At 32.8% G+C, this 12,474-nt stretch overlaps 1 protein-coding gene across 3 annotated transcripts in view; it reads left to right on the forward strand.

Moving 5' to 3' along the window:
* NIPBL (NIPBL cohesin loading factor) overlaps positions 1-12,474 on the forward strand; it is a 200,111-nt gene that overhangs the window by 100,795 nt on the left and 86,842 nt on the right. For all 3 annotated transcript variants that reach the window (XM_040495519.1, XM_040495510.1, XM_040495529.1), the window contains exons 8-10: positions 207-306; positions 3,813-4,439; positions 10,492-12,117. In XM_040495519.1, the coding sequence (XP_040351453.1) occupies positions 207-306; positions 3,813-4,439; positions 10,492-12,117 (2,353 nt within the window). The remainder of the gene's footprint in view (positions 1-206; positions 307-3,812; positions 4,440-10,491; positions 12,118-12,474) is intronic.

Below are 12,474 nucleotides of genomic sequence, written 5' to 3' on the forward strand. Positions count from 1 at the left end.
ATTGCCATGCATAGGCTGTTGATTCTTTTGGATACAGTTTCAATTCTTCTAAGATTTACCATGAGCAGAACAGGAACATACAGAAGAATTATGCTTTTGAATACCAACAATTTACCTGTCAGTAGTTTCTATCTTTTATTGATCTGTTTAAGATTTCTCTAAAGCCTCTCCAATCATTTAAGATAGACATTTTATATTCTTTTCAGGATGGAGATTCTTCAACACTGAGGAATGCTGCTGCCTCTTTTCCCTTGAGGTCTCCACAGCCAGTATGCTCCCCTGCTGGAAGTGATGGGACTCCTAAAGGTATTGTAACTAAAATTTCCTTCAGCAGTTGAGTGAAGAGCTCAAACTTCTTAGTGCAGATACCAAAAGCTACACTTTATTGTTTTTCACTTATTGTAGGAAAGAAGCAAACCTGTACTCATCCCTGTAAACTATTGGTAATGTTTTCAAATATATACAGTATTGTTCTCACTGATAAATCCAATGATCTTTTCAGACCACAGCATTTATCAGCTTTCCCTCATCTCCACCTCCCCCAAAAAACTTACTTCATATCAAGTCCACCTGTTTTCTTCATGTTTCTTTCATTGATTTTTTTTTTCTTCATTAGCTCTTCTGTCTGCTCTCTGACTCCTCAAGATTTCTATCATTAGACTTTTTAATCTCCCATTGTACTTTTTCCCTTGGTTATTTCATTCAGTTTTGGTAACAGCATTAATTACTTTTGTGAATAGGATTGCCAAGTCAATGTCTTTGTCTCCAGTCCTGTGTTCTAAGTTGTAATCTTTTGTTTCCAGACAAAATTTCCTCATTTCTAGCTGGTATTTCAAATTCATTTTCAAAGTTATTTTCACTGTTTTCTGCCATTTTATTTCCTTTTAATGCCATCCTACTCCTGAATCATCATAAAGTTGTCTCTTAGCTCTCATGTAGTCACTTATCAAAATCTGGCCTATTGTATATTCTCTCTCTAAATCTCTTACACATACTTTCATTTCTGCTTATTAAAATCCTGTCTATTTAAGTTCTAAGTTAAATGGGTCACCTTACGTGGACTCTTTTCTTTTAACCATCTCAAGCCATTCATTAGTTTATATTTTTTCTAATAACTTATCCTGTAGTATCTTATGGACATGAATTTTATTTTCTCTTCAAATTCCCAAAGAACCTTGTGTGGACTTTTGCGTACACTAGATTCATAAAATTGTGAATTTAAGTCCCAAGTTCAGGCCTTTTGAAAGTACTTAAAATTAAAGTGTGATCATTTGAATTACCAAAGTTATTGGAAGAGAATATTATATTCCATATTAAAGAATTAACTTGTAATTAATTACAATATAGGTGATTATTAATAAAGTTTCTCTATCCTTGAGAATTTCTGATGATAGCCATCTAAATCATGGACTGGTGTGCCTCTTATTATAAAGACAATTTTTTCACAGGTTGTGTTCCAACTCTTTGATCAGAGACATTCTTCCCAAGGTGAAAGTTGAACTTTTATGAGCCATTCTTATTCTTTAATTCTGTGAATTTTCAGGGATAAAAATAACTCAGCTTTTGAAAGAGCAGCTTCCAGAATAACTCTATTTGTAGGTTAGGCATCAAAGTTAGGTACATATCTCACAAGTATTGTCAAAGTGAGAAATTATTCAGACTGCCAGGGAGGAGATACAGTGAGATAGCTAGTTGATCTAGATAATCAGCCCATTTTTCCTCAAACTCTTGAGGATAGATAAATAACTTTAGATAGAAAGAAAAAACTTTAGAACACCCTTACAAACACATTATTCATCAGAAACTACTACTTCTGTTCATGAAGTTGTTTTCCACCTAGTTTGGAAGGTTGAATGCATCATCAGTCTAATTTGATATTTTAGGTGAATTGTTGGAATTTTAAGTTCTAAAATATATACAATTTGGGAGCGCCTGGGTGGCTCCATGGGTTAAGTATCTGACTCTTGATTTCTGCTTTTAGGACATGATCTCATGGTTCGTGAGATCAAGCCCCATGTCAGCTCTGCACTGACAACATGGAGCCTGCTTGGTATTCTCTGTCCCCCTCTCTGCCTTCTCCTGCTTGTGCGCACACTTTCTCTCTCTCAAAATAAATAAAAATAAAATTTAAAAAATAAAATACACATAATGTGACACAAATTTTAAATACAAAGGCAATATGGTATGTTATAATTCAAATGTTAGAAAAATCTGGATTTAAACGTTTCAGGTTTGCTAGCTATGTAACCTTGGGCGAATTTCTTAATCACTATAAGCTTCATGTTCCTTTCTGCAAAATAGTGATAATGCAAATCAAGGTTGTTGTAAATTATTTAAATGAACTGATGTGCAGAGCACCTTGCACAAGCTCTGACACAAAATAAATGGTCCAAAAATATTAGTTTCTTTTCTTTTTAATGTCCCCATAAGCTGTTTAAAAACACTATCTGTTGGTATAACCTCAAACTAACATTTCTAGTAAATTGCTTCAGTTGCATCTTTATCACATTTTAGATATGTTCTCTAAAAAGTTATATTTTTATTTTTCACACTTTAAGGTTTTTTTTAATTAATTTTTTTTGAGAGAGAGAGAGCGACAGAGCAAACGCACAAGTTGGGGAGGGGCAGAAGAAGGGGGAGAGAATCCCAGGCAGGCTCCACACTCAGCATGGAGCCAAATGCAGGGCTCCATCTCACATTCGTGAGATCATGGCCTGAGCCAAAATCAAGAGTTGCGCGCTTAACCCATGGAGCCAGAGCCACCCAGGCGCCCCTTTGTATATCATACTTTAAATATTAACATTGCTAATTGAAAGGACAGGTTTATGTATCATGGAAAAATCATACATATGTTTAAACACTGAAACCTTAGCTTAAGACAAGTCTAGGTTTAGGTTCTTTCTTTAAAGCACTTTTACCCTGACTGATTTTTATAATTTCCTACGGGTTTTTAAACTTTTTATAGTCTAATGATAAGCAGTGTAACAATCATACTTTTATTTTTGAAGCATATCAGTGCATTTTTCCTCATTTAACAGTTTGTTAACAAAGAATTTTTCCATTTGGTTAGTTTATTTTTACCACTTATTTGTATCATATAACATTTGTTAAATTAATGGGATCTGGGCCAAAGATATTTTATTGAGCCTTGAAATTTGCTGGACTTAAATTTTTTCTAATAGAAGGAGGATTAGCAAGCTGAAGAGAATGTGTGAATGCTATTTAAGTGGAGGGAGAAAGAGAACATCACATAAAGGTATAAATCAGTAATTTACCATCAGTTTGTAAAGGAAGTAAGGATTCTAAAAATTTTCATTTTTCCCACTTTCTTTTTCTTACACCAGTAAGTATTCATGTGAGTGTAGTTTCTAGGATTAATTTGTTATTTTGTAATTTAACAGATTTATTCTTACTTTAGATTTGTTAGTTTTCCTAAATATTAAGTGAAAGAATAGGAAATATTTGCCCAAAATATTTGTGTTGTATCATCTTTAGAAACAATGAACTCCTTTGCTATTTTCAAACAAAGTATTTATATTTTATAAGAACAAAAATAGAAATAACATAATGCTGGTCTGGCAGATGGAATACTCATACTTCAGTTAAACCTGGATCATCTACCAGCAAGCTCAAAGATTATGGGACAAGTCTTTAGACTTTCTTTTCATATTTTGTAAATAAGTTGCTGAGATTAGATAATTCCTTAATATTTTTTCTAGCATTACTATATTGTCACATATTTAGTATTTCTATCAGTGTACGAACACATAAAACTAGCACAATTGTTCATTCCTGTTGAATTGCTTTTCTAGGATCAAGACCACCTTTAATCCTTCAGTCTCAGCCTCTACCTTGTTCATCACCTCGAGATGTTCCACCAGACATCTTGCTAGATTCTCCAGAAAGAAAGCAAAAGAAGCAAAAGAAAATGAAATTAGGCAAGGACGAAAAAGACCAGAGTGAGAAAGCTGCAATGTATGATATCATTAGTTCTCCATCCAAGGACTCTACTAAACTTACATTAAGACTTTCTCGTGTAAGGTCTTCAGACATGGACCAGCAAGAGGATATGCTTTCTGGTATGGAAAATAGCAATGTTTCAGAAAATGATATTCCTTTTAATGTGCAGTACCCAGGACAGACTTCAAAAACACCCATTACTCCACAGGATGTAAACCGCCCACTAAATGCTGCTCAGTGTTTGTCGCAGCAAGAACAAACAGCATTCCTTCCAGCAAATCAAGTGCCTGTTTTACAACAGAACACTTCAGTTGCTACAAAACAGCCCCAGACTTCTGTGGTACAGAATCAGCAGCAGGTATCACAACAGGGACCTATATATGACGAAGTGGAATTGGATGCATTGGCTGAAATTGAACGAATAGAAAGAGAATCAGCTATTGAAAGGGAGCGCTTTTCAAAAGAAGTTCAAGACAAAGGTAAAATAATCTCATTACTCCCACATCATACTCTGGGCAAATATGTAATTATAATGTAAAAAAGGTTTTTTTTAGTTACTCTTTTTTTTTCATTATATTTTATAATTCTTTATGTCTCTCAATTATGTTTTTATTACTAATGCTCACACCTCAGAAGTTAAATTCGTAATTTCATTTTTTATCTGGAACAACTGTCTGAGATTTGGTAATTCTGTATCACAGGTCTATCACCTATTATGTACCAAGTGATATTATCTGTGATTGTCTACTAAATTGCACATTAGTGTTTCTATCATCTGTATTTTCCATAAGTTATGTTAGTTTTGCATCTTCACCTTTTTTTCTGTCAAAATGAGGGTAACTGCTATAAAACTATTTTGAATCAGTACATTTAAGAAAAGTTTGTGTGTATGTTCAGTTAATAATCCTGTTTCAAATTAGTTAATTCAGTCAATAATCAGTTTCAAATCCTACTGTCTTTTAATATAGTTTGGGGGATTTTTGTTGTAAAAAATTATGGGAAAGAATTTTAAATTTATATTAAGTAGCAAATCTTAAGGATCAAGGATCTTTTCTTGGTGATTAGAGTTAAGTGTTCCCTTTTGTCTGAGTAGTATATTAGGATGGAGTTTCAAGACACCTATTCATTGAATTTATGGACTTTTTTTGTGCTTATAAAAATTATAATTAAATAAAAGAAAGTCCCTATTAAATTATTGATTATTTGGTGAACTCTATGTATAAAACTCTTAAAATTTTTGAGAGACTGATGAATCATTAATTGAAATTAGTAATGTAATTTATGGATTTGATGTTACTTACAAATTCATATACACGTTTGACTACCCAAACCAAAGCATACTATATGATTCAATTTTCTAGTTAAATATTCTAGATTGACATATAGTTCTCATATTTTCTTTTTGATAATTATAAAACAAAACTTCTTCGTGTTGGTTAGAACTCTTTTTTATATATGATCTTGTTCATTATATGACAGGATCATTTCTAGATAATTATGTTTCTACGCTAAGAAACATGCTGAAGATTTTTATTGTATTTCCTGTCTCTCATGATGGCTCTTTTTAACATTATTGAACAAATAGACCTTATTTAGTAATTGTTGCTCTATGATGCTTTCTAAGTGCCTGAATCACAGATTGGTGCAAGTAAAGAGATTGGTGGAAGTCTTTATTTTTTTGGCTAGGGCACTGGAATTTTTTTTTAACTGCTAAACTGTTGGTGTTAAGGATGAAATGAAGTGTTGCTTATTCTTCTGGTTTAGTAATGTGTGGTTCAGGAAATAGTAACCATATGGGTTCCAAAATGTATCTCTTCTTCTAACCTCTTATAAAAGTATATGCATGTCAAGTAAAGACAGCAGTATTATTTATCTTCTGTTGGTAATATTAATCCCAAATTCCTGAATCCTATGACAGTTTTATAAGAAACAAAATTGTTTTTTTTGTTTGTCAAAACAAAATCTTGACTGAGAAATACTAGTTGCCTTGAGAACTGAATTTTTGTATGACATTTTAATCTGTGTTTTGGGAAATTATGTTCTTAAAAAGGTGCTTAATTTTTTAAGTGATTTTTTTAAATAGTTGGTAGGAACGAAAACATAGGAAATGGTGAACTTGTTTTTTCTTTCCTGAACTTTTATTGTATCACATTTGTTGAAGCCTAAGTTTTTACTTTCAAAAAACAAGTGAAAATAAGGATAATAAATAAGGCTAACTGCTTCATTGCAAACTTATTTTAGACTGGTAACTTTTTTTAGGGAGAATAAAACAAATTCAGCAAACAGCATCCTGTTCTTTCAGAAACTTGTAATATATGTTTTACTTTTAATTATCTAATCAGTTTTCTCCATAATCTGTGATAGTGTGGCTCTAACAAAGATAAATTGAAAAGTTGAGTGAACAGAGCTGATTTACAATTTTGAACTTTGTAAGTTGACTTACAGAAGTATCTGGTGCTATAAGGATTAAAGGATAAATGTTCATTGGAACTACTCGGTCTTTAGTTTGATATAGATGATTTAGTATGTGTATTTTTCCAAATTGGTTATACTGATTTTGCCGACCTCGTATTCGTACTGTCATTCTGACTTGTTTCCTGAAAGCCATGTTCCCATTATTTCATGGCTTTATTTGAACACCTTTGGAATTTAGGTGCCACCAAACACCTGTGATTTGAATCCTGTCATTTTATATTCAGTTTCTACATTGTGTGATGGGACAGTGTTTAATGTATAAGCAGTTATCTTGAAAATTTGGGAAGATTAAAGGTCTGGTGTATTGCTCTAAGATCATAGGTAAGATCGTAAATAAAAGCAACATTGTCTGAAGTGGTAGTAGTTTTATAGTCAGGCCTTGAGAAGTGAAATATTTCCTTGAAATGAATTTATTACTAGTTACCACTGCATTTTAGAGTTAAACTGCGAAATTGATAATTACCTTGCATTCTAAGGTATGGCACTGAGAACTTTTTTTATAACCATTGTATTGGTGGTGGTATGGAATACACAACACGACTTGTTTTACTGAGAGCTCTGTTCTGGGGTCTGAGCTTGTTTCCATTTTATTCATTTGTTATGAGAGAAGCATTCCTTTTAATAGATCAGAAATGGAAAAACTATACCTTGTCAATAAGATTAGAAAGTTTAACACACATGGTTGTTTGATAATTATGGAACTGAAGAATAAGGATAGAATAATTTTAAGAAATACTTTACCTAAGCTGTGGCAGACCTAATGGACCTCTGTTCCACGTACAGAGGACACTTTTCTGGCTGCTAGGTATTGATGTCCTGTGGCCTTTTCTCCCTCTTGGGATAGTTTTATATACACTGATAGGTTAATACTCTGTAACCTAATATTTTATAATATTCTCAAAGGACCTTTTTGTTCCATCTTTTGCTCATATTTCCAATGTCTATAATTACATAAATTAATTTTAAAAGGCTATTCATCTTTGCTTCTGGGATGATCTATCATAGACATTAATATCTCCTTCGTGTGCTGAAAATTCCTGCTTTCTTTTTTCAAAGAGAGGGTTTCTTTGTTCATCTTTGCCTATTTCATCTTTTCCCAAGGTCCACTTTCCATGTTAGCAAGTATGAGGAATGGCCTAGCCTAGCTACTAATGTTTTTTAGAATGTTACAATATTCTTACACTATAACCCTTATAAAAAGTAAATTACCTACTCTCATTTGGAATAAGAGAGGAGACAGGAACAGGACAGTTAGCCACTTAGTTTATACTGCATTTTAGGGATGGGATGTTTTCATTTTTCATAATTGGCTACCATGTGTATAACTGCTGTTTTAAGTGTTTTCAGCTATCACTTGTAGATTTAAGCAAGTGTTATAGTTTGTTTCTTACAAGCATAATCAAGTTCAGAATTTCTCTAATGGCTAGATCTTATTTTCATTTCACATCAGCATCTAGATGACAAGTATTGTTGGTTTTGAAAATATTGTATCTTTTTGTATGCATTTTCTTCAGGACTCTGTGCATTCTGATAGCTAAACTTATGGTACCCAGTGCTGAAGAGGGCTTAAAGATAATCAGCGTCCTAAATATTGAAATTATTCTTCGTAGAGATGGCTTTCCATCATTAGGTGAAGGTTATGATGTAATGAAGACTGATAACAAAAGTGGATAGACAAAAGTGACATGCAGATTCAGAGCCACTTTACAGGAATAAGTTCATGGTGGAACTGAATCAGATCAAGTGAATCAAACCTGCGTGCTCTTAACATATTCAAGAATCCTTGCAGCAGTAATGGAATTTTTCCCGGTTTTACAGAAGAGGTGAAGTACTTTTCAATAGTTGAAAAATTAAAACTTTGTACTTAGCAATATATTGTGCATAATAGAAAAAATTACATCTTTCCCAATCTTAATATATTACTCACGTGCAAATGCTTTCATACATTTTTATTATAATCATAGCATCTATAGTTTAAGATAAATAAGTCAAACATCACAATTCCTTTGAAATTAAATTATGCCCAATTTTAATTTTACTGATAAATTATAAATTGAAATGAGGTTAATGATCTATAAACTCGTTTAAGTATTTTGTAATCCTTTAAAATTTAGCCTTCAAGATATTTTAATGTTAATGTTCAGAAGAAAGACTGATTGCTCATATTAATAAAAGGACAAACCACAGATTTCTTAAGAGAAATTCTCAGATGCCTGAGATCTGTGATGTCATTACAGTACTTAAGTATCCTTAGGTTACCATTTTAATAACTTTCACAATCATGTTTCATTGAAAAATATGTTAAAAATCTTCAACTAGATTATACTATTTAGATTTCTAGATTCTTGTCCTAAAGATTTAAGGGTATAGGTTGTAAGGCATCCCATTTATGAGGTAGTAATTATTTGGTATGCCCTATGGTAAGATATAAAGATTATTTTGTGTGGCAGAACATTACAAAATAAAATTATGGAAATATAAATTTAGTATTCTGAGTGCTTTCTTCTTAAGTACTGATGCAGAAAGTTTCATATAAGTTCTTGCCAGGGTAGTTTTTACTGGGGAAAATAGATGATAATATACTTTATTATTATTATATAGTTATTTTACAAATGGAGCTTATGTGATGGTAGACTTGACTTCTGAATAAGCAGCAGAATGACTTGTACAAAAAATTACTAGCAAATATTTGAAGTAAATTTTAGTAAAATATTTTACTAGATTTTAAGCTGGAATGAACTGCCGCTTCTCACTTTGAAAACAAAATGACAGAACTTTGGTGTATAAAAGCAACATTACCATTATTTTTTTTTTTTTCCCACAACTTGGTTTTCTAGCAATAAGGGATTGTGTTTTAGTGGTCAGTTTGTCTTTTAACCTTGTTTTCCTTCAATGGTTTTATATCACATTGATGAATATCATAAGAAAATCTAGAGGTTCTCTTACAAAGATGAGTTAAAATGACCTTTAAAACATAGCTAGGTAATTCAGCAAGTAAATATTAAAGCAGACAAAACCTTAAGGTACTATAATATAACTATTTCCAAGAACTAACTAGAGATTCAATTTGTAGAAAATGACCTAGCAGCCTCTTGAGTCAAGTGGAATCATGCATAGAAGTACCTAACTGTTAAAAATATCTTGGCATTTTATTGTGGTGGTAGAGTTGTGCTTGTGTGTATTTTTGTCTTTACATTTCAGAATACTGTAAATTGTTTCTTAATGAGGCCAATATATAGATCCCTAGAACTTTACATGGAAGAGCCAAAGCATTTTTCTTAAGTGGAAGTTGCTATTAAGACAGGATTTATCTAAAGAGTCTTTATATGTGTCTCATTTTTTTATACTTATAATATTAATGTATTTCCTTATTTTAAATATACTTCTGATTGTGTGTTAGCTTTTAAATTCCATTTGTGCTGTTGACACCTTGAAGGATTTGAATCCTGAATCAAAGGTTAATGACAAGCTGTTTAATTCTTTTTTTCCACCTTATTCTCATTTATCTTTTTTCAGTGGCATGATTTCTATTTTCTTTTGGGTTTTATTCTTTTCCGTACTTCTCTTACATGTTGTAAAACCTTATGTTTCCTGTTTAGTATGTCAGCAGATTTGCAGTACTTAGTTTTTGGTTAATGGTTAAAGTGATCTTAAATGAGAACATATGATTTATAACTGGTTTCCTTATTCTTATGTAAAGAATCTGGTTTACCCTTTACATACACAAGCATAAATATATGTTTGTATTTAATGTATTATACGTTCTGTTTTTTTATACTCTTGGGCTTATTTATATACTCAACAAATACGCTGTTAAATACTTGTTACTGTAGTCGTGAATATTTATTGAGGTACTGCACGCATGAATATTTCCTTAAACCTTGGTTTAATAGTATTATGTCATTCATGCCTGCTATTTTATACATGCATATTGACATTTGCATTCACCACATTAAAAAAAAACATTGCGACTTAAATATCAAAGTCTTTATGGCTTTTAATAAGATAAGAATATGTGTCTATTACTGATACTGAATATTTATCTTTAAATTTCAGATAAGCCTTTGAAAAAAAGAAAACAAGATTCTTACCCACAGGAGGCTGGGGGTGCTACAGGAGGTAATAGACCAGCTTCTCAGGAGACGGGTTCTACGGGAAATGGGTCAAGGCCAGCATTAATGGTTAGCATTGATCTTCATCAGGCAGGAAGAGTGGACTCTCAGGCTTCTATAACTCAGGATTCAGACTCCATAAAAAAGCCTGAAGAAATCAAACCATGTAATGATGCACCTATTTCTGTTCTTCAGGAAGATCTTATTGGAAATCTTAAATCTACACCAGAAAACCATCCTGAGACTCCTAAAAAAAAGTCTGATGCTGAGCTTTCAAAGAGTGAAATGAAACAAAATGAAAGTAGATTGACAGAATCTAAACCAAATGAAAACAGATTGGTGGAGACAAAGTCAAATGAAAGTAAGTTAGAAGCTAAAATTGAGACACAAACAGAAGAACTGAAACAGAATGAGAGCAGAACAACTGAATCCAAACAAAATGAGAGCACCACAGCCGAACCTAAACAGAATGAAAATAGACTGTCTGACATAAAACCAAATGACAACAAACAAAATAATGGCAGATCAGAAACAACAAAGGCAAGACCCGAAACCCCAAAGCAAAAGGGTGAAAACCGACCTGAAACTCCAAAACAAAAGAGTGATGGGCGCCCTGAAACCCCAAAACAGAAGGGTGATGGACGGCCTGAAACTCCAAAGCAGAAAGGTGACGGCCGACCTGAAACTCCAAAGCAAAAAAATGAAGGTCGGCCTGAAACACCAAAACATAGGCATGAAAATAGGAGGGATTCTGGAAAGCCATCAACAGACAAAAAACCTGAAGTGTCTAAACATAAACAGGATATTAAATCTGATTCACCTCGGTTAAAATCAGAACGAGCTGAAGCCTTAAAGCAGAGACCTGATGGGCGATCTATTTCTGAGTCCTTAAGACGCGACCATGATAGTAAACAAAAATCAGATGACAGGAGTGAATCAGAGCGACATCGAGGGGATCAGTCTAGGGTTCGAAGACCAGAAACATTGAGATCTTCTAATAGAAATGAACATGGCATTAAATCTGATGGTTCAAAACCTGATAAACTAGAAAGAAAACATAGACATGAATCAGGGGACTTACGGGAAAGACCATCTTCTGGGGAGCAAAAATCAAGGCCTGACAGTCCTCGTGTTAAACAAGGAGATTCTAATAAATCAAGACCTGATAAGCCTGGTTTTAAATCACCAAATAGTAAAGATGACAAAAGGACAGAGGGCAATAAGAGTAAAGTAGACAGTAACAAAGCTCATCCTGACAATAAGGCAGAATTTCCAAGTTATTTGTTAGGGGGCAGGTCTGGTGCATTGAAAAATTTTGTCATTCCAAAAATCAAGAGGGATAAAGATGGTAATATTACTCAGGAGACAAAGAAAATGGAAATGAAAGGAGAGCAGAAAGACAAAGTAGAAAAAATGGGATTAGTTGAAGATCTAAATAAAGGAGCTAAGCCTGTAGTTGTGCTGCAAAAACTGTCTTTGGATGATGTTCAGAAACTTATTAAAGATAGAGAAGATAAATCAAGAAGTTCCCTTAAACCTATCAAGAATAAACCATCAAAGTCAAATAAAGGTAAGAATATTTACACTGATGTCACTTGTGTTCTAATTAGTTTTCAGGTTATAGGGTTACTAAGGATTAAAAAAGTGGAAATTACAAAAATTGAAGCACTGCTACATGAAAACATAACATTTATATAAAACAATAATGAATTGTTTTCAGTAATATAAATAAAAAGTTCTCAGTGAAAATTCTTTGTCTTCCACCCCTATTTGAACTACTCGGTGTAGTCATGATTTTTACTTTGGTACTCAGAGATAAGTTCTTTTGCTGTTTAGTTATTTCATGTATTTTTGAAAGTTGCTTATTAATCAAATGAATGATTAGGATGGATGTATATAACAACTTCCTAAAAAGTTATTCAGACTG

The sequence above is a fragment of the Herpailurus yagouaroundi genome, unplaced genomic scaffold, assembly GCF_014898765.1.
Source record: "Herpailurus yagouaroundi ecotype Mexico unplaced genomic scaffold, PumYag 29, whole genome shotgun sequence".
NCBI lineage: Eukaryota > Metazoa > Chordata > Mammalia > Carnivora > Felidae > Herpailurus > Herpailurus yagouaroundi.